The sequence below is a fragment of the Lepus europaeus genome, chromosome 7, assembly GCF_033115175.1.
Source record: "Lepus europaeus isolate LE1 chromosome 7, mLepTim1.pri, whole genome shotgun sequence".
Lineage (NCBI taxonomy): Eukaryota > Metazoa > Chordata > Mammalia > Lagomorpha > Leporidae > Lepus > Lepus europaeus.
In genome coordinates, this window is record NC_084833.1 from 5,913,825 (window position 1) to 5,933,778 (window position 19,954).

At 63.3% G+C, this 19,954-nt stretch overlaps 3 protein-coding genes across 13 annotated transcripts; 2 read left to right on the forward strand and 1 right to left on the reverse strand.

Moving 5' to 3' along the window:
* The first annotated feature begins 4,680 nt into the window (after positions 1-4,680).
* RNASEH2C (ribonuclease H2 subunit C) lies at positions 4,681-5,465 on the forward strand. The gene is made up of 4 exons (XM_062195820.1): positions 4,681-4,866; positions 4,949-5,100; positions 5,171-5,290; positions 5,374-5,465. Exons 1-4 carry the CDS (start codon positions 4,695-4,697, stop codon positions 5,398-5,400), a joined length of 471 nt encoding a protein of 156 aa, XP_062051804.1. The 5' UTR covers positions 4,681-4,694; the 3' UTR covers positions 5,401-5,465.
* A 247-nt stretch (positions 5,466-5,712) lies between these two features.
* KAT5 (lysine acetyltransferase 5) lies at positions 5,713-12,030 on the reverse strand. 4 transcript variants are annotated; one of them, XM_062195817.1, is made up of 14 exons: positions 11,809-12,029; positions 11,643-11,709; positions 11,261-11,329; positions 11,034-11,170; positions 10,621-10,776; positions 10,459-10,533; positions 10,285-10,359; positions 9,763-10,011; positions 9,240-9,329; positions 7,594-7,734; positions 7,423-7,516; positions 6,216-6,375; positions 6,052-6,133; positions 5,713-5,932 (listed from the first exon to the last, which is right to left on the reverse strand). In XM_062195817.1, the coding sequence occupies exons 1-14, from the start codon at positions 11,818-11,820 to the stop codon at positions 5,798-5,800; spliced, it is 1,542 nt and encodes a 513-aa protein (XP_062051801.1). In that variant the 5' UTR covers positions 11,821-12,029; the 3' UTR covers positions 5,713-5,797. The 4 variants fall into 4 exon arrangements, with proteins under 4 accessions (XP_062051801.1, XP_062051800.1, XP_062051803.1 ...); XM_062195816.1 differs by having other exon boundaries at positions 11,643-12,030; XM_062195819.1 differs by lacking the exon at positions 10,621-10,776 and having other exon boundaries at positions 11,809-12,027.
* A 245-nt stretch (positions 12,031-12,275) lies between these two features.
* On the forward strand, positions 12,276-19,532 carry LOC133762853 (uncharacterized). Of its 8 annotated transcripts, none has more exons than XM_062195821.1 (5): positions 12,276-12,388; positions 12,524-12,743; positions 13,019-13,089; positions 18,122-18,200; positions 18,730-19,532. In XM_062195821.1, exons 1-5 carry the CDS (start codon positions 12,384-12,386, stop codon positions 18,955-18,957), a joined length of 603 nt encoding a protein of 200 aa, XP_062051805.1. In that variant the 5' UTR covers positions 12,276-12,383; the 3' UTR covers positions 18,958-19,532. The 8 variants fall into 8 exon arrangements, 3 of the variants coding, with proteins under 3 accessions (XP_062051805.1, XP_062051806.1, XP_062051807.1); XM_062195822.1 differs by having other exon boundaries at positions 13,022-13,089; XR_009866358.1 differs by lacking the exons at positions 18,122-18,200; positions 18,730-19,532 and adding an exon at positions 15,916-16,875 and having other exon boundaries at positions 13,022-15,198.
* Positions 19,533-19,954: the final 422 nt, after the last annotated feature.

Genomic DNA, 19,954 nt, shown 5'->3' on the forward strand with positions numbered 1-19,954 from the left:
GAGCTTCTTCCAGGTCTCCCACGTGGGGGCAGGGGCCTAAGGACTTGGGCCATCTTCCACTGCTTTCCCAGAGAGCTGGATCAGAAGAGGAGCAGCCAGGACTCGAACCGGCGCCCATGTGGGATACCGGCACCACAGGCAGCAGCTTTACCTGCTATGCCACAGCACTGGCCCTGAGAAAATATTTTTAAAAAAATTAAAAATTGTTGTGGCCATTTGGGGAGAGAACCAGCGGATGGAAGATCTCCCTCTGCCTTTCAAATAAATAAATCTTTTAAAAAACTATTTGAGGGGCAGAAAGGCAAGACAGGGAGATCCCCATGCACTGGTTCACTTCCGAATGCCGGCAACAGTAAGAGCCAGACCTGGGCCGAAGCCAGGAGCCGGGAAAGCAGCCGGGGTCTCGTGTGTGGGTGGCAGGGCCCAGCACTCCAGCCACCCGCAGGACTGCACCGGCAGGAGGCCGCGGTCAGGAGCAGGTGCTGGGATTCAAATGCAGCCGCTCGGACGTGGCCGCGGCCACCCTAGCTGCGGGCCGAGCATTCACACTGGAAAAATCTTTTTTTTTGGACAGGCAGAGTGGACAGTGAGAGAGAGACAGAGAGAAAGGTCTTCCTTCCGTTGGTTCACCCCAAAATGGCCACCATGGCCGGCGCACCGCGCTGATCTGAGCCAAGAGCCAGGTGCTTCTCCTGGTCTCCCATGGGGTGCAGGACCCAAGCACTTGGGCCATCCTCCACTGTACTCCTGGCCACAGCAGAGAGCTGGCCTGGAAGAGGGGCAACCGGGACAGAATCCGGCACCGCGAGTGGGATTAGAACCCGGTGTGCCGGCGCCACAGGCAGAGGATTAGCCTAGTGAGCCGCGGCGCCGCTGGAAAAATCTTAACAGAAGCCAGAGGGAAAGGACCCCCCCCCCCCCCCGCCAAGGAACAGGACAGCAATCACACCAGGCCCTCATCTCGTCCGAGTGCAGGGACATTTCTCAAGCATTAAATGAAGAAAAGAAGAAAAATGACGACGCAGAATTGTCTGTGTATTAAAATTAACCTCCCAAGGTGATGGGGGCCTTCCCACCCTGAGAGTGTCTGTCCTCAGTGGACGCGCCTCGCAAGCGCGGCTGGACGGGTACGGCGGGCTAAGCCGCGGGCTAAGCGGCCACCTGAGATGCCGCGTCCCGGGTCCGAGTGATTCTGCTTCTAGCCCAGTTCCCTACCAGCGTCCCTGGGAAGGAGGCTGAAGATCTGCTCCTGTGGGAGCCCAGAGCGAGGCGCAGGGCTCCTGGCTTCCGCCTGGCCCTCCTGGGCTACTGGGAGTGAACCAGCAGAGGGAAGACCTCCTTCTCTCTCTCCTCTCTGCCTTTCAAATAAATAAATAATCTTTAAAAAGTTATATTTTATAAAGAAGGAAAATTATAAATGCCGGGAACGCAGATCTACATAAAACAGGAAGCGCATCAGAGAATGAATAAATTCAGGTCAACAAAATCTCTTCATTATTCCTAGCTGATCAGGTAACTGCGCACTCACTCCAACCGCGCACTGAGTGGCACAGGCCACAGTAACGGCCAGGAGAGCACACGGACCGGATTTCATTAGAAGACACCTGCAGTACCCAAGAAGTGGTGTTGGCATCCGGAAATGGACCTAGATTGATTAGCAATGTGTAATTGGGCCGGCGCCACGGCTCACTAGGCTAATCCTCCACCTTGCGGCGCCGGCACACCGGGTTCTAGTCCCAGTCGGGGCACCAGATTCTGTCCCGGTTGCCCCTCTTCCAGTCCAGCTCTCTGCTGTGGCCAGGGAGTGCAGTGGAGGATGGCCCAAGTGCTTGGGCCCTGCACCCCATGGGAGACCAGGAGAAGCACCTGGCTCCTGCCATCGGATCAGCGTGGTGCGCCGGCCGCAGCGTATCAGCCGCGGCGGCCATTGGAGGGTGAACCAATGGCAAAGGAAGACCTTTCTCTCTGTCTCTCTCACCGTCCACTCTGCCTGTCCAAAAAAAAAAAAAAGAGAGAGAAATGTGTAATTGGCCAGCGCCACGGATCAATCCTTTGCCTGTGGCGCTGGCACACCGGGTTCTAGTCCCAGTTGGGGCGCCGGATTCTGTCCCGGTTGCCCCTCTTCCAGGCCAGCTCTCTGCTGTGGCCCGGGAGGGCAGTGGAGGATGGCCCAAGTGCTTGGGCCCTGCACCCGCATGGGAGACCAGGAGAAGCACCTGGCTCCTGGCTTCGGATCAGGCGCTGGCCATGGCGGCCATTGGAGGGTGAACCAATGGCAAAAGGAAGACCTTTCTCTCTGTCTCTCCCTCTCACTGTCTGTAAATCTACCTCGCAAATAAACCAAAAATGTTAAAAAAAAAAAGAAAAGAAAAGAAAAGAAAAGAAAAGAAACCTTCGTAGTGTAGTGTTAGCGAGGCATCTGTAACAGATCAAAAGGCAGCCGGATGATGGTCGGGGGCACAGCAGAACCACCCGCAGGACTCCGGGAGAAGCCTGCCCACTGCCGGCAACACCTGGGATTGTTCTGAAGCGCCAGCCCAGCCCGAGGCGATTCAAAAAGAAACCGCAAGGGGCCGGTGCTGTGGTTAGTGGGTAAAGCTGCCGCCTGCAGTGCCAGCATCCCATGTAGGCGCCAGTTCTAGTCCTGGCTGCTCCACTTCCGATCCAGCTCTCTGCTATGGCCTGGGAAAGCAGCAGAACATGGCCCAAGTGCTTGGGCCCCTGCACCCACGTGGGAGACCCAGAAGAAGCTCCTGGCTCCAGATCAGCCCAGCTCTGGCCGTTGAGACCATTGGGGAGTGAGGCAGATGGAAGACCTGTGTGTGTGTGTGTGTGTAACTCTTTCAAGTAAAAATAAATAAATCTTTAAAAAAAAGTAAAGAAACTGCAAGATGGAACGAAGCAGCACGGTTATCTGTATTTGAGAGAGAGATGTCTAATTTGGGGAAACCAAGAAAATAAACTATTGGGAACAGCAAAATAATTTAACAAAAAAAAAAATTAGTAAGTGTCTGGCCTGGGGGCTGGGGCCGTGTTCTTTAAAAGGTCATGGGAATGTGTATTATGGAAAGAAAATGTATGGGTTTCAAATCTGCACCAGAGGCCGGCGCCGTGGCTTAACAGGCTAATCCTCCGCTTGCGGCGCCGGCACACCGGGTTCTAGTCCCGGTCGGGGCGCCGGATTCTATCCCGGTTGCCCCTCTTCCAGGCCAGCTCTCTGCTGTGGCCCAGGAGTGCAGTGGAGGATGGCCCAAGTGCTTGGGCCCTGCACCCCATGGGAGACCAGGAGAAGCACCTGGCTCCTGGCTCCTGGCTTCGGATCAGCGCGATGCGCCGGCTACAGTGGCCATTGAAGGGTGAACCAACGGCAAAAAGGAAGACCTTTCTCTCTGTCTCTCTCTCTGTCCACTCTGCCTGTCAAAAAAAAAAAAAAAATCTGCACCAGAAATAACCTTTGTTTTTGAAAGAGTTACAGGCAGGGTGAGGCAGAGGCACAGAGAGACAGAGAGAGAGAGACAGAGAGAGAGAGAGAGAGAGAGAGAGACTTCCATCCACTGGCTCACTCCCCAAATGGCTGCATTTGAAGCCAGGAGCTTCTTCCAGGTCTCCCACGCAGGTGCAGGGGCCCGGGCACAAGCGCATCAGCAGGGAGCCGGACTGGAAGTGGAGCAGCCGGGACTCGAACCGGCGCCCACGCGGGATGCCGGCACTGCGGGCGGCCGCCTTCCCCGGGGCGCCCCGGCGCCGGCCCTGACCCCTCATCTTTAATCCCATTTCCCAGCCGCTCTGTCAGCCCTGCAGCTTCACGTCTGCGAGCGCACCGCGGGCGTGGGCGGTCTGACTGGCACAGGCGCGTGGGCGTCGCGTGGGCGTCTCCCGATGTTTCCACGGCGAATCGTCCAGGGCACGGCGGGCCCAGGGGTGGCGGGAGCGGCCGCCCCATCACGCACCGCGGGCGTCGGCGGCCCCGACACAGCCCACGCAGGGCCCCCTGGCGGAGCAAGGCCCGCGGGGACAGGGCCACGGGCGGGCGGCCCCGACACAGCCCACGCAGGGCCCCCTGGCGGAGCAAGGCCCGCGGGGACAGGGCCACGGGCGGGCGGCCCCGACACAGCCCACGCAGGGCCCCCTGGCGGAGCAAGGCCCGCGGGGACAGGGCCACGGGCGGGCGGCCCCGACACAGCCCACGCAGGGCCCCCTGGCGGAGCAAGGCCCGCGGGGACAGGGCCACGGGCGGGCGGCCCCGACACAGCCCACGCAGGGCCCCCTGGCGGAGCAAGGCCCGCGGGGACAGGGCCACGGGCGGGCGGCCCCGACACAGCCCACGCAGGGCCCCCTGGCGGAGCAAGGCCCGCGGGGACAGGGCCACGGGCGGGCGGCGTGCGTGTCCCGCCGCCACAGCCGCTGCCCTGGACGCCGCTTCCGTTAGACTCTCCACGGCCGGCTCGCGGGTCCCGCGGGGGCGCCCCGCACACGGCAGGTCGCGCGTGCGCGTGTTTGCCCGCAGAGCCCGCCCTGTTGCGTGACGGAATGAACCAGCCGGACGTTAACCCCGGGGGGCGGGGCTTGTGGCGGGACCCCGGAAGGACTACATTTCCCGTGACGCTCCGCGGCGCCCGACCTCCCGAGAGGCCCCGCGCGCTTTACGCGCCAGCTTTGGCCTCCGCCCGCGAGCGACGGACTAGCGGCGCGGAATGGAGGGCGCCGGCGAGGCGGCCGTGGAGAGGCGCCGCGTGCACTTGCGCCCCGACTCCCTGCGCAGCGCCGCCCCCGGCACGCTGCACCTGCTGCCCTGCGAGGTCCTGGCGAGCCGGCCCGCCCCCGTGCGTCGCTTCTTCACGCCCGCCGTGCGGCGAGGCCCCGACGGTGAGCCTGGGAGCCGCAGTCCCGGCGGCGGTGGCGGCGGGCCCGGGCGGTCCTGAGCGGGCCCTGCGCCTCCCCCCTCCAGGGCTCCAGGCGTCGTTCCGGGGACGCGGCCTGCGGGGCGAGGAGGTGGCGGTGCCGGCCGGCTTCGCGGGCTACGTCCTGGCGGCCGAGGAGAAGGCAGACGGGCTGGCGGGGCCCGGGGACGCGGAGCAGGCGCCGCTGGAGCGGGACTTGGTGAGCCAGGGCGGCCCGGGCGGCGGCGGGCGCGGCGGCGGGCCGGGGCTGAGCCGGGCTCCCTCCCCAGGACCGCTTTCTGGGCGCCGCCGCCAGCTTCGGCCGCTTCACGCTGTGGGGCCTGGAGACCGTGCCGGGCCCGGACGCCAAAGTGCGCGGGGCCCTGACTTGGCCGAGCCTCGCGGCCGCGGTGAGTGCAGCGGGGTGGCTGCGGCGCGGGACGGGGTCCGTGGGGGCGGCCGGGCCCCGCAGGGTTACAGGCGGCTCTTGCAGATTCACGCTCCGGTGGCCGAGGACTGAGAGCCGGAGCCCCGCACCGCACCGCACCTGCAGACCCCGCTGAGAACCCTGGAGGCTCCGCCTACGGAAACGATTTATTGCCTGGTGCGGGGCCCGCAGCCAGGGCCACCCCACCCCCCTCTCCCACTTTACAAAAGACATTTTTACAGTGACTGTTCTGTACAGTTGCCCCAGCCCCTCCGCACTGTACAAGCCGCCCGGCTCCTCTGGTCCCTGGTCAGGGCAGGCCCGGGCCCGCAGCCAGCTCAGCCTGGGCGTTAACCTGAGCCCTTGGCTGGCCTGGGCGCCCGCGGCCCCTGCCGGGCCGCCCCGTCTGGAGCTTCCTGCGCGCCTCCCGCGGGGTGCCTGCTGGGAGCGCCAGTTCCGCGTGCTTGCCGGCACTGCGCGGGAGGCCCGGTCACCACTTCCCCCGCTTGCTCCAGTCCTTGGGGGTGAAGTGCAGACACTTGGAGTCGATGCGCAGCAGCCGCTTCAGCATTGCCCGCTCGTGTCCGTCCACGATGTCCTCCGACAGCGTGAGGATGTACTGGCCCTGGGCGAGAGAGGGCCGGCAGGGGTCAGCGGCCCGGCCGGGCGCCCCTCACCCCCCCCAGCCGCCTGTCTCCCACCCCTCACCCCGGCCGCCGTCTCCTCACCCCCCCCGGCCCCCACCTTGTAGTAGTTGATGAGGTTGAGGTACTGCAGTGTGGAGATGACGTCCTCCTTCTTGATGCTGGTGATCTCACTGATCTCACTGCGGGAGGGCAAAGGTCAGGTCTCCCAGCAGCCCCGGGGGTGGGAACAGCCATGCACCCCCAGGTGGGCGGGCGGCTCACTTGATGGTGATCTGTGGCCGCTCCCCACTCTCGGACTTGAGCCCCATCAGGATCTCCAAGATGGTCTGAGACCAGTAGCTTCGATAGGACAGGAGGCCCAGGTCCGACAGGGGCTTCTCTGGGGTCCCCGTTTTTCCTTCCACTTTGGAGAGCTCGTAGCCTGAAGCAGTGGAGCAGGAGAGGTGGGTGAGTGGTCAGACAGCAGCACCGCAGGCCCTGGGGACGCTTGGACATTCCGCAGCAGGTGGCCGGCTCGGGCACCCGCTGCTCCACCCTGCTAACCAGCCTGGCAGGTGCACGCACCAGGGACCTGGGGCCCTGCCGCCCAGTGGGGCCCTGGGGAGCCCCAGGCTGCTGGCTTCAGCTGGGCCCAGCCCTGTGTGCTGTGGGCATCTGGGGAGTGAACCCCTGACCAGAGACCTCTCTGCCTTTCAAATAAAATGAAAATGAAAACCATTTAAGAACTGGAGCCACATGGCTTCTCTGCCCGCCTCCTCAAGGCACTCGCTCTTTGCCTAGGTGCTGGGGGGAGGGTGCACCTGCAGTCGGCCGAGGCTGGGCTGCAGGTGTGGAGGGAGGCAGGGCAGACCCCCACCCTCCATCCCAGACATTCTGGCTGGGAACACGGCTTGTCAGCTGCCCTGGGAGGGAGCGGGCTGCGTGGTGGTGAGGAGGAAGGAGCTTGACCAAGCGCTTCCAGCTCCTCAGAACCAGGCAGGGGCTCCTTGGCCACCCTGCCCCTGCCCACCTCCAGCTGACCACGAGAAGTTAGCTCCTTGCAAGCCCCTTCGGCCCCACCAGACCCCGAGTGGCTCCCCATCTGTGGCAAGGCCCTGGGCTGGTCCTGCTGCCTGCTCTCCTGCCCTTGCTGCACGTTGGCCAGTCTCAGCCTCCCCCAACCTGCTGTGCCTACAAGGACCCCGCACAGAGGGAGTGGGCACCCTTGGGTTCCTGCTCAGCTTTGCAGGCTCACGCCACAGCCGTGGGCAGCAGCAGGTGAGCCGGATTTGGGAAGAGTGGACTGAGGTTTGGGACCCTGGCCAAGATGGGGTGGGAACTTGGGAGCCCAGCAGTCACCTGCGAACGCAGAGACCTCAGCGGGTCCCAGCTTGGCTCCTGGCTGACCCCCTTGGCCGAGCTGCACAGCAGGGGGACAGCCATGGGCGTGCGGCAGTGCACGGGCCCTGGGGGGCGGCCACATACTCACTGAACTCAATTAGCAGCTTGCCGTAGCCCCGGCGCTGGTACGGGGGCAGGGTCAGGATGCAGGCCACGTTGTAGTCTTCCGTGGACTCCTTCTCCTGCAGGAGAGGTGGGCGAGTGTGAGGGCAGGGTCTGCGTCCACCCCAGGGCCGGGGACAGCCGGGCGAGCACTGACCTTGGAGAAGTAGCCCACGATGTGGAAGCCCTTGCAGTCGTACTCCGTCATGACGTAGAAGAGGAAGGGGTCTGTGTCGTAGTACAGCGTCTTGTGGTCCAGGAAGCACTTGGCCAGAAGACACAGGTTCTGGGAGTAACTCTGCAGAGGGAGAGGGAGGGCCGTTCCCACTACGGTACCACCCGGGGGGCCTCTGGCCCAGCGCCTGCCCCCGGCCAGTGGGGGAGGTCATCCCTGCCTGGGGCCCGACACGCTCTGTGACAGCGTCCAGCTGCCTCCCTTGGGACTGCGAGGGTCTCCCCCACTGCCCGGGCGGCTCCCTGCCCCTGCTGCGCTGAACACCCGTATATAGGATAGCACACAGGAAGTGTCTCCAGCCAGGACACAGGGAGCCCCTGTGTGGCGTGCTGGGAGTCTGTCTGCAAACCCAGCTCTCCACCCCATGGCTGTGCCTGAGGGAGGGGAGGGGCTCTGCCTCTTCACCCCACCCTGGCCCAACCCTCAGGGGATTGCCTCTGCACACAACTCCAGGAGAAACCTCGCCTGCACACTGCCACTCGGGGGCCCAGTGCACACTGCACGCGGAAGGGTGCTTAGGCAGCACCCTCCTCTCAAACTCCCTGCACGCAGGCCAGGCCGCCCCTGCCTCGCCCTCCAGGCTCGTTACCCTGTCTCCGGGCTGAGCCTGCTCCTGTCACCTGCGTTCCTGCCTCGCCTCCCCCCTTCTCTGCCCCATGACAAGACCTGTGTCCCTCTGAACCCACTCTGGGGGGCCCTTCCCCGCCTTCCCCTGCACGTCCCCTCGAGGAGGCTCTGCTGGTGACTCCTGACACGCTGGGCCCTGGGAGGCCGTGGCAGGGCGGTCGCCCTCCCAGAACCCAAGTTCTCAGGAGCTGCTGTCTGCCATCCCCTGGCAAAGCCCACCCTGCGGCAGGAGGTCAAGGCCGAACACGGGGCTGGCCTTGGCACAGCGGGTCAGGCCGTCTCCTGCCACGCCTGGCTGCTCTGCTTCCAACCCAGCTCCCTGCTAATGCGCCTGAGAAAGCACAAGAGGGTCCAAGTGCTCGGGCCCTGCACCCGCGGGGGACCCAGATGGAGCTCCAGGCTCCCGGCTTTGGCCTGGCCCAGCCCTGGCCTTGTGGTCATCCGGGGAGTGAACCAGTGGATGCCTCGCTCCCTCTCTCTGCTTTTCAAATAAATAAACCTTTTTTTTGACAGGCAGAGTGGACAGTGAGAGAGAGAGACAGAGAGAAAGGTCTTCCTTTGCCGTTGGTTCACCCTCCAATGGCCGCCGGGGCACGCTGATCCGAAGCCAGGAGCCAGGTGCTTCTCCTGGTCTCCCATGGGGTGCAGGGCCCAAGCACTTGGGCCATCCTCCACTGCCTTCCTGGGCCATAGCAGAGAGCTGGACTGGAAGAAGGGCAACCGGGACAGAATCCGGCGCCCCAACCGGAACTAGAACCCGGTGTGCCGGCGCCGCAAGGCGGAGGATTAGCCTAGTGAGCCGCGGCGCCCGCCAAATAAATCTTTTTTAAAATCATGGGCTGAACAAAGCTGTTGTCTGGACAGGCCAGTGTGTCCCCGAGCAAGAAGAAACCGCCCACTGCCCGGCTCACCTGCCGGGCCCACTGCCCGCAGCCACTGACCTTGTTCTTACGCCCGTCGATCTCGAAGAAGGAGATGGTGCCCTTGCGGTAGATCTCGTTGCCGGGGGGGTGGCGCAGGTCGCACTTGGTCTGGGGAAGAGAGACGGGTCAGGGGCGCAGAAGGGCGCTCCTGGACTCTGTGGGGGTGGGGGGGCGCTCCTGGACTCTGGGCCATGGGGGTGGGGAGGGCGCTCCTGGACTCCGGGCCGTGGGGGTGGGGAGGGCGCTCCTGGACTCCGGGCCGTGGGGGTGGGGAGGGCGCTCCTGGACTCTGGGGGCGTGGGGGTGGGGAGGGCGCTCCCGGACTCTGTGGGGGTGGGGGGGGCGCTCCTGGACTCCGGGCAGTGGCCGTGGCGGGGGGGCGCTCCTGGATTCTGGGGGAACAGGGGTGGGGGGGCGCTCCTGGACTCCGGGCCGTGGGGGCGGCGCTCCTGGACTCCGGGCCATGGCTGTGCTGGGGGGGGAGGTGCTCCTGGATTCTGGGGGCGCAGGGGTGGGGGGGGCGCTCCTGGACTCCGCCTACCAGGTGGCGCTGCAGGCACTTGAGGCTGCGGCCGTACTTGAGGCAGAACTCGCACAGGTAGAGGACCGGCAGCGCGGTGAGCTCCTGCGGGTACGGGGAGAAGTACCACGGCTTGAGGCGGTGCCGGCCCAGCTCGATGCACTCGATGTTCTTCATCCGAGTCACGATGTCGTCGTGGCTCCGGTCAGACACCAGGCTGCCCGTCATGCGCGGAGCCGACGGGATTCCATCGGAGCTGTCCTGGGAGTCCTGCCGGGGCGGGGGAGACGGCAAGTTACAGCAGCCACGCACCACCCGTCTGCGCCCCCGGAGGAGCTGTGTGACCCCCACTCCTCAGAGACCAGGCAGCGAGGGCTGGGCACGCCCGCTAACCCACCTCCACGGCCCCTCCCCACCCAGCCCCCAGGCCCGCCTCGTCCGTGCCCAGGCAGTCCCCACCCAGCCCCCAGACCCGCCTCGTCTGTGCCCAGGCAGTCCCCACCCAGCCCCCAGACCCGCCTTGTCCGTGCCCCCCAGACCCACCTCGTCCGTGCCCAAGCAGTTTGACTTCCGCTTCCGCCCTGGCTGAGCTGCCACCGCCCTACGGGCAGCCCCATTCTGTGAAGAGACAGCAGGAATGCGGGGGGCTATGAGCTGAGCCTGAGACGCCGTCGGGGGCAGGAAAGGGAAAGTGAGACGGGCCGGGTCGGGGCTCACCTGGGGGAACACGGAGGCCGGGGCTGTCTCGCTGGGCACGGGAGTCGCTGGCGACACCACCTCCACCTTCCGTTTCTGCGGAGGGAGAGCGAGGCCGGTGGGTGAGAAGGTAGGGAAGGGGGGACCTGAGAGGAAAGAAGGTCCCTGAAGTGCTGAGGGTACCGTGGAGCGGTGGCCGGGCTGCAGGCAGGAGCTGGAGGACAGCGGCGGGTCGGGCTCACCACCGGGAATGGCCTCCCGCTCCTTGGGCAGGTTGAAGCGGAGCGTGATCTGGACCGGGATTGGCAAGGTCTTCCCGCTGGCCGGGGCGGAGGCCGGCTGCAGAGATAGGGCCAGGGTCTTCCTCTGGGGGGGGGGGGGGGCGCAGGGGGCGCGGAGTGACCGAGCCCCGCCCACTGCCTTCTCAAGGCCACAGGACTGGCCACTGGACCGGAAGCTACATCTGCAACCTGGCCCCATCCTTTGCAAGCTGGAGTCGGGGGGGGGGGTGCTGCCTCCTGCCCAGCCAGGAGCCCCCTAAGGCCGAGAGACGAGAAGAGTAGCAGGCAGGAAAGGTGAAGTGGGGCCCTACTCACCACCTCTCTCTCGGGAGATCCGGGGCGGGACCCAGGCAGTCCGTTCTTGGTCGGGGTCTTGGCTTCTTTCTTGGGGAACTGGATTTTCTTTAGGTCCAGCCGCTCGTGGGTCACCCATTCATCCAGGCGTTTGTTGACTGCAGCGGTGGGCATGGCTCAGGACGGAATGCCAGAGGCTGCCCCCGCCCCCGCCCCGCAGCCCCACCTCAGCCAGGCCCAGGACTCACAGTCAATGTAATGGACGTAGAAGAGCTTCCGGCCACTAATGTCCTTCACGCTCAGGATCTCGGCCAGGGCTATGGGAACGGCACAGGCAGAGAGGCCTCAGACGGGCAGGGCCCCGAGACGCCACCCTCCTAGGACCCGAACCCCACCCCTCGGCCGGATCCCTGCGCCCCAGCACTGGGCAGCTGGCGCCCAAGCCCCCTTCAGACACCAAGTGCAGCCCACTCTCCAGGCCCCGCCCTGTCCAGGTCGGAACGGCTAGAAGCCACGCCCCTCCTTGGAGCGCCAGCGCCCCGCCCGCACCAGGATTCTAGAAGCCCCGCCCCATTCGGCTGACTCCCTCCCGCCTCGTATTTCTTAGCCCCGCCCCCCGACGTCACTCACGCCACTCATCTTCGTTGTCCTGGTTCCGCCGCAGCACAGGTAGGCGGCAGCCCTCGATTATCTCCCCCTGGGGAGACAGCGCGGCGCCAGGGTCGGCTACTGTGGGGCCGCGGGCTCTACCCACCTCCCCTGGTTCCCGCCGCCCCGCCCCGGGCACCGGACTCACCACCTCCGCCATCTTCCCTCCCTCTACTGCCACTTCCGGCCCCTCTGGGAGACGTCACTTCCGGGATCGAGATCGCTGCAGACCCGGGCCCTCCGAGCCTGTTTAGTAAAGGACCCTTGAGGGACACCGCCGCCCGGCTGGAAGCGGGGAGCTGGCCCTTTTGGCCGGCGCGAAAATGGGGTGCTCGGAGCCTCGGGCCAGGTCTTGGGTGGAACCTCCACAACGTGCGCCGCGATTGGAGGAAAACTGAGTCCGTCACGTGACGCCCACCGGGTGCGACGCCGGTCACGTGGCTGCGGCGCGGGTCACGTGGGACTAGTGTTTGGGCTCGGACGGGCGGCCGCGGTCGGGAGTCTCCTAGTGGCGGCGGGAGGCGGCGCCCGGCGCCGGGTGCGCGTGCTGGGCGCGGGGCGGGCCTGGGGGCGGGCCGTGGGCGTGGCCAAGCTGGACAAGTGGGCGGGAGTAGCGGGACGGCTGCGGGGCCGAGTTCGAGGCGCGGGGGCGCGGGTGTCTAACCTCGTACCCTGAGTTCCTGATTGAAAACCGGTGCGTGCGTTTTTTTGCGGCCTGTAAACATGCGGTGAGTTCCCGCCGTGTGCCGGGCTCCACTGCCGGCCCTGGCGTGCGTGGGGGCGAGCGGACAGACCCCTCCCCAGGCGGAGCTCGCAAGCTGGGGGCAGGGGAGAGTTAATGGCCGTGGCTGCCTCTGTTTCAGGGCTAAGTGTTGGGGAACCCCGAAAACCCGAGCAGGGTGGTCAGGCGCAGGCGATCGGGCTGGGGTTGCGGGGCAGCACCGGCTGAAAGCTGAACTATTGGAAAGAAGGCTTGAAGGGACCCAGAGAAAGTTCCAGAAAGTCCCTCCCACGGTGGACGGGGAGGACGACAGCCGCGGGTCTCCCGCCGCACTGCACGCGCTGGCCCGGTGTCATGGACAGGTAGGCAGGTGTGGGCCTCGGCGCGGCCCGCGGCCCGTGGGCCACCGCAGAACACCAGACGCCGAGTAAGGGGGCAGGGGTACTGTGGGGGCGGCCTGTGGCGAACAGGTCCTCCGTGGCCCTGCGCAGGGAGGACGTGGCCGGCCGAGCCCCTCGGCGTGGGCTGGAGCTGACCCTCGCGGCTGGGCCTTGGGAAACCCGACCTCTGGTGAGCCGGGCTGGGCTAGGAAGACGGCGCCGTTTTACTGACCCCCACCCCCTTGGTCTTTGTAAAGCAGCTGCGAAGAAGGAAGAGAGGAGAGAGAGAGATCCGGAGACGGAGGGAGAGCCGCCTGTTCTGGAACAGGTCCTTTTAAAACTTGGCCGGGGCGGGCAGGGAAGCAGGAGCAGCGAATCCCGTGGGACGGGGCGGGGCTGACGGCGGTGGCTGGGCCTGGGGGCCACCTGCTTCCCGCGATGGTGTCGGGACTGCGCCGTTTTGCTAACCCCGCGATGTTGACGTGTTGAAGTGGTTGGGGGGGAACAAAACAGAATTTCATAACAGGAGGACTTGTTTGAAGTTTAAATTTCATTGCCTATAAAGGATTTTTTTAAGGGTTTATTTTATTTATTTGAAGGTTACAGAGGCAGAGAGAGAGAGAGGTCTTCCATCCGCTGGTTCACTCCTTAATTGGCCACAATGGCCAGAGTTGGGCCAATCTGAAGCCAGGAGCCAGGAGCTTCTTCCCGGTCTCCCGTGCGGGGGCCCAAGGACTTGGGCCATCCTCCACTGCTTTCCAAGGAGCATTAGCAGGGAGCTGGATAGGAAGAGGAGCAGCCAGGATGCGAACCGGTGCCCGTATGGGATGCTGGTGCTGCAGGCCACGGCGTTAACTGGGGAGGCCACAGCCATAAAGTTTTATTAGAACGTAGCCACGCTCATTCGTTTGTAGATTGTCCGTCACTCCTTTCACATTGAAACCTGTGGTGCGAGGGGCCAGCGTCGTAGCCGTCCCATCCAGCTCCTGCTGAAGTCCTTGGGAAGGCAGCTGAACATGGCCCAAGCGCCTGGCCCGGCCTCCCGTGTGGGAGACCGGGCGGAGTTCCGGGCTCCAGGCTTCAGGTGTGGGTCATTTGTGGCCAGCGCAGACATTTAGGGTGTGAACCAGAGGATGGGAGGACTCTGTCTCACCCCCTCACTGCCCCTCTGCCTTCCAAATAAAAAAAATCAAAAAACAGCAAGACTGTTCCCAGGAGGGCTGTTTGGTCTACAGAGCCTGAAGCAGTTCCCCACTGGCGCTTTATAGATGAGGTTTCCCGTCCCTGCTTTCGATGTACTGGGTAATACCAAAATTGGTAAATTTTTGATGGATTTATTCATTTGAAAGTTAGAGAGGTGGAGAGACAGCGAGATCTCCCATCTGCTGGTTCACTGCCCAGTTGTCTGCCAGGGTGGAGCCAGGCTGGAGCCAGGAGCCAGGAGCTTCATCCAGGTCTCCCACATGGGTGGCAGGGCTCACACAGCTGGACCACCTGCTGCTGCTTTCCCAGGCCATTAGCAGGGAGCTGGGTGGGAAGTGGAGCAGCCGGGACACGAGCTCACAGCCATATGGTAGCCGGCGTCACAGGCAGTGGCTTTGCCGGCTATGCCACTTTGCTGCTCCATAAGCTGATTCCAACAGTGCTCCAGAGAGCTTTCTTGATTCCCGCACAGTTGTCCTAGTCTGATTTGTGTGGAAGCTACAAGTGGGGCAGACCTGTTCTGAATTTTTTAAGATTTATTTATTATTTGAAAGGCAGAGTTACAGAGAGAGGTCTTCCATCCACTGATTCACACTGATTCACTCCCCAAATGGCTGCAACAGCTGGAGCTGGGCCAGTCTGAAGCCAGGAGCTTCTTCCAGGTCTCCCACGTGGGTGCAGGGTCCCAAGGACTTGGGCCATCTTCTTCTTTTTTTTTTTTTTTAAAGAAATAAATACAAGTTACACAGTGAGAAGAGAAAGAGAGGGATGGAGGGAGGGGGAGAGGTCTTCCATCCAGTGGTTCATTCCCCAATTGGCCGCAACCGCCAGGGCTGAGCCGATCTGAAGCCAGGAGCTTCTTCTGGGTCTCCCATGCGGGTGCAGGGGCCCAAGGACTTGGGCCATCTTCCATTGCTTTCCCAGGCCATAGCAGAGAGCTAGATTGGAAGTGGAGCATCTGGGTCTCGAACTGGCGCCCATATGGGATGCTTGCCCTGCAGGCAACGGCTTAACCTGCTACGCCACAGCACCGGCCCCTTGGGCCATCTTCCACTGCTTTCCCAGGCCACAGCAGAGAGCTGGATGGGAAGTGGAGCAGCCAGGACTTGAACCAGTGCCCATATGGGATGCCCGTGCTGCAGGCAGCAGCTTTACCCGCTACACCACAGCGCTGGCCCCTGTTCTGCATGTTAAGGAGATCACCTTGGTGGCAGTTGTTCTTGGATAGCAGGAGGTAAGACCGGAACAGACCAATCAGAAGGTTCTGGAATGCGTCGTTCACAGTAGCAGTGAGTGCTCATCCAAGGCCCGCGCAGTGTGCAGTGAGCAGTGATGGCCCCCCGTCCTGTCCAGGGCGTCTGTGAGCCCCCCCAACGCACCCGTGCGTCCACGGCAGTAGCTCTGGCACGGCCGGCCACGCTCTCTTCTTGAAACGCCCTTGGCTTCCAGGCTGTCAGCCCCTCCCTCCCGGCTTCCTTGGCTCCTTCTCCTCGCTGCTTCCTGTTCCTGGCCCCGACCGCTGGCGCGCAGGCCCAGATGCCGTCTGAGCTTCCCCTCCACGCCCGCTCCATCCCAGAGAGAGAGGGCTCTCTGCTGTGCGTCTTCAGTCGCGATCTCTCAGCTGCACCCTGGCTGCCCACTCGGCGCCTCCGTCGGGACATCTCGTGGGTCTGAGACCCAACTCCCGGGGTCCTTCCACCCTGCTTCTCCCCCCTCCTTGCCTCTGTCAGCAACAGCTTCTTCCTGCCTGCTGGCTTCTTAGATCAAAAATCTTAAAAAAAAAAAAAGATTTACTTATGTATTAGAGGGAGGGCATCCGCTCCTCACTCCCCAAATGGCCACAATGGCCAGAGCTGGGCTGGTCTGAAGCCAGGAGCCAGGAGCTTCTTCCAGGTCTCCCATGCGTGAGCAGGGGCCTAAGGACTTGGGCCATCTTCTACTGCTTTCCCAGACCACAGCAGAGAGCTGGATTGGAAGTGGAGCAGCTCGGACTGAATTGGCACCCACATGGGATGCTGGCACTGTAGACGGCGGCTTCATCCGCTATGACACAGCACTGGCCTCCGAAAATCTTTTTAAGAGATTCGTTTTATTTTACTTGAAAGGCAGAGGGGAGAGAGGTGGAGATCTCCCATCCGCTGATTCACTCCCCAGTTGGGAGCTACAGTTGGAGCTGTTCCAGACTGAAGCCAGGAGCCTGGAACTGCATCGCTGTCTCCCACGCGGGTGCAGGGGCCCAAGCACCTGGGCCGTCCTCCGCTGCTCCCCCTGGCACATTAGCAGGAGCTGGATTGGAAGTGGAGCAGCCGGGACTCGAACTGGCGCTCATATAGCAGGCCAGCATCACAGCCAGTGGCTTGACCCGCTGCGCCACAATGCCAGCCCCGAGACCAAAAGTCTTGAAAAGTCAGCTCTCACTTCTCTGTTTCCCTCAAATCCAGGAACAAATGCCCTGAGCTCTCGCTTCTCCCTGCCTCGGCACCGCACTCCATGGCAGAGCACTCCACGTCTTCCCAGAACCACCGCGGTAGCCGAATCTTTAGGAACGAGAGGGGTCCTTTAAAAACATTGTGCAGACCGGGTCACCCTGACCCGAATCCACCAGTAGTTTTTCGTTTACCCAGACACCCAGCGTCATCCGAATCCACCTCCACCACGGCCACTCTGCCTCCTCTCCCACTGCCCCTCGCTCCCGGCTGGCCTCCCTGCCGGCTGAGGACACGGCAGGCCTGTGCTAGCCCAGGGCCATGCCAGTTCCTGCCCGCAGTGCTCTCTGTGTATCCGCGCCTGGCTCCGGCGTCTCCTCCCCGGTGTATCCGCGCCTGGCTCCGGCATCTCCTCCCCGGGGCGTCCGCGCCTGGCTCCGGCATCTCCTCCCCGGTGCGTCCGCGCCTGGCTCCGGCGTCTCCTCCCCGGTGCGTCCGCGCCTGGCTCCGGCGTCTCCTCCCCGGGGCGTCCGCGCCTGGCTCCGGCATCTCCTCCCCGGGGCGTCCGCGCCTGGCTCCGGCGTCTCCTCCCCCGGTGCGTCCGCGCCTGGCTCCAGCGTCTCCTCCCCGGTCTATCTGCGCCTGGCTCCGGCATCTCCTCCCCGGTGCGTCCGCGCCTGGCTCCGGCATCTCCTCCCCGGTGCGTCCGCGCCTGGCTCCGGCATCTCCTCCCCGGCGCGTCTGCACCTGGCTCCGGCGTCTCCTCCCCGGTGTGTCCGCGCCTGGCTCCGGCGTCTCCTCCCCAGTGTATCTGCGCCTGGCTCCGGCATCTCCTCCTCGGTGTGTCCGCGCCTGGCTCCGGCATCTCCTCCCCGGTGTATCTGCGCCTGGCTCCGGCGTCTCCTCCCCGGTGCGTCCGTGCCTGGCTCCGGCGTCTCCTGCCCGGTGAGGCCTTCCACTGGACCTGCCCACACACACACCTGACAGCCTGCACGCCCGGCTCCCCCGCTCCCTTCACCTTTCTGCCGGTTCCGTGCCCGGCTCTCAGACCCTGTGCTTTCCTTAGTCACTGAGTTACGACCCCTCCCTCCCTGAGTGTGAGATCTGTGGATTTGGGATTTGTGGCGTTGTGTCCACTGCTGTGTCCCGGGCTGTTGGAGCAGTGTCTGGCTCATAGCAGGACCTCCAGGTGGGGCTGGCGTGGTGGAGTAGCAGGGAAAGCTGTCGCCTGCAGGGCCGGCCCATCCTGGCTGCTCCACTTCCGATCCAGCTCCCTGCGAATGACCTGGGAGAGCAGCAGAAGACGGCCCAGGCGCTTAGGCCTCTGCCGACCATGTAGGAGACCCGGATGAAGCTCTTGGCTCCTGGCCTTGACCAGCTGTCTGGGGAGAGAACCAGCAGATGAAAGAACTCTGTCTCTGTGTAACTGACTTTCAAATAAATAGATAAATCTTAAAAATAAATAAATAAATAAAACACCAGGTGGATGGAGCGCAGTTCCCAGGATGTGCGCCGGGGCTTCCCCGGGAGGAGCTGGAGGCCCGCGCGGGGCTGCCGGCGGGAGTCGGCACCTCTGACGTCTGCCCTGCGGCTGGGAAGTGTTGGTAATCATGAGGGGTTGGGGACCTTCCAGGCGGTGGCGCCAGCATCAGCAAAGGCAGAGAAAGGAGCAAAGAAACGGGGCCACTGAACGACATTAATTGAGCGCCAACTATGTACACTGCCTTCCAGGGCGACAGGGACAAGCACAGATGAGCCCCCGCATCAGCAAGCGGCTGCAACCCAGCGCTCAGGACCCCCTGCGACGACGGTGAGAACCGTGATCCGCCGGGGTGGGGCCCTCTGAGGGCGGCCGGCAGGCTTCCCACCAGCGCCACACTCGCTGGCTGATGAGGGACGGTCTCGGCCACCTAGTGTGAAGACACGCGATGCTTCGGGACACCTTGGGGGCTCAGCAGTGTCACCACTGGCTCCCCCTCTCTCTGCTCGGGCCTCCTGGGGTCTCCTCCTGCACCCCACAACACTGGGGCCTTCATGTTCCAAGGCCACGTCCAAGGAGAGGCCTCTCCCTGCCCGCACTGTGGAGGGAGCGTCCTGGGGCTCCCTGGGATTGAGCCGTGTTAGAGGGTGTGCCGCGGCCTCAGCCAGTCCTGTGGCCAAGGGCTGGACCAGACCAGGGGCCTTTCCTGCATCGTGGCTGCTACAGCTGGAGAGGGGTGGGGTGGCTGCTGGGAGGCCTGCTCCCTGGGGAGGGAATGGCAGAGTCAAAGTTGGGGGGTGGGTGTGGGCGGACAGCTGAGGGTTCCGGAAAAGATCTCCGGACACCTCATTTGCTGCAGGAGTTTTTGTCCAAGAGTTCGTTGTCTCGGGGCCGGTGCTGTGGCGTAGCGGGTAAAGCCGCCTGCAGTGCCAGCATCCCATATGGGCGCTGGCTAGAGTCCCGGCTGCTCCACTTCCGATCCAGCTCTCTGCCATGGCCTGGGAAAGCGGTAGAAGATGGCCCAAGAACTTGGGCTCCTGGCTTTGGATCAGCACAGCTCTGGCCATTGTGGCTGTTTGGGGAATGAACCAGCAGATGGAAGACGTTTTTCTGTCTCTCCTTCTCCCTGTCTGTAACTCTGCTTCTCAAATAAACAAATAAAATTTAAAAAAAAAAAAAAAAAAGTTGGAAGCCAAATAAATCCTTCTGTGGGTCATCTTGTCGCAAGATCCTGCGCAGCACGCGAGTCTTGGCAGTACAAATGCCGGCCCTGAGCTGCCACCCGCGACCCGCGACAGCGTCTCCGCGGTCGCCATAGGTGGCGATGCTTTGTGAACACTTGGACAGGAGGAGTACCAGGAGGAGTTGTGACCGTTAGGAAATGCTTCAGCCGGAAACCAGGAGTTGATCTGCGGTCCGCCTTCCCAAAACTGACTTCAAGACAGAAGCTGGGTCAGGACCGGCTGACGAAGCGTTTTCCTCTTTAGAGAAGGGGAGCGAGGGGCCAGCCTTGGGGCACAGTGGCTCAGGCCACCACCTGGGACACAGGCGTGCCGCGTCGGAGTGCCAGTTCCTGTGGCCACTGTTGCACTTCGCGCCCAGCTCTCCGCCAGTGCACCTGGGAAGGCAGCAGAAGGTGCCCCAAGGCCTTGGACCCCTGCCGCCCAGGGAGAGCCTTGTGGGCGTTCCGGGCTCCTGGCTTTGCTGTAACCCAGCTACAACAGTTGTGAGCCAGAGAGAGTGCGCTAGCAGGTGGGCAACCTCTCTGTCTCCTCCTCTCTCTCTGACTCTGCCTTCCTGTAAATAAAAATAAATCTTAACCAAAAAAAAAGGGGGGGAAGTGAGCGTCTGGGACGCTGCAGGCTGACGGTCTGCGGACGCCTGGCCGGGGTTGTGGACAATGAGACGTGTGCGTCTCAAGTGCTTGTTGTGAAACACGGATCGTGACTGTCAGGCAGTGGTGGCTTCTAGGTTTCAGCTTTTCATTTAAGAATGGGTAACTTTATTTTTATTTTTAATTTTAATTTCAATGCTGAGGGCAGAGAGGGTGAGAGCATCTTCCCTCCACTGGTTCCCTCTGCAAA

What these genes read in the sequence shown, in the direction of transcription:
- RNASEH2C (XM_062195820.1), top strand. Translation starts at nt 4,695, where the DNA reads ATGGAGGGCGCCGGCGAGGCGGCCGTGGAGAGGCGCCGCGTGCACTTG. An exon ending in CGTGCGGCGAGGCCCCGACG is followed by an intron (nt 4,867 to 4,948) that starts GTGAGCCTGGGA and finishes TCCCCCCTCCAG; the next exon opens with GGCTCCAGGCGTCGTTCCGG. An exon ending in GGCCGAGCCTCGCGGCCGCG is followed by an intron (nt 5,291 to 5,373) that starts GTGAGTGCAGCG and finishes CGGCTCTTGCAG; the next exon opens with ATTCACGCTCCGGTGGCCGA.
- KAT5 (XM_062195816.1), bottom strand. Translation starts at nt 11,820, where the DNA reads ATGGCGGAGGTGGTGAGTCCGGTGCCCGGGGCGGGGCGGCGGGAACCA. An exon ending in AGCCCGGCCACCGCTCCACG is followed by an intron (nt 10,534 to 10,620) that starts GTACCCTCAGCA and finishes CTCCCTCCGCAG; the next exon opens with AAACGGAAGGTGGAGGTGGT. An exon ending in CGGCCTCCGTGTTCCCCCAG is followed by an intron (nt 10,360 to 10,458) that starts GTGAGCCCCGAC and finishes GTCTCTTCACAG; the next exon opens with AATGGGGCTGCCCGTAGGGC.
- LOC133762853 (XM_062195821.1), top strand. An exon ending in TGGCCCGGTGTCATGGACAG is followed by an intron (nt 12,744 to 13,018) that starts GTAGGCAGGTGT and finishes GTCTTTGTAAAG; the next exon opens with CAGCTGCGAAGAAGGAAGAG. An exon ending in AGCCGCCTGTTCTGGAACAG is followed by an intron (nt 13,090 to 18,121) that starts GTCCTTTTAAAA and finishes ACTGCCTTCCAG; the next exon opens with GGCGACAGGGACAAGCACAG.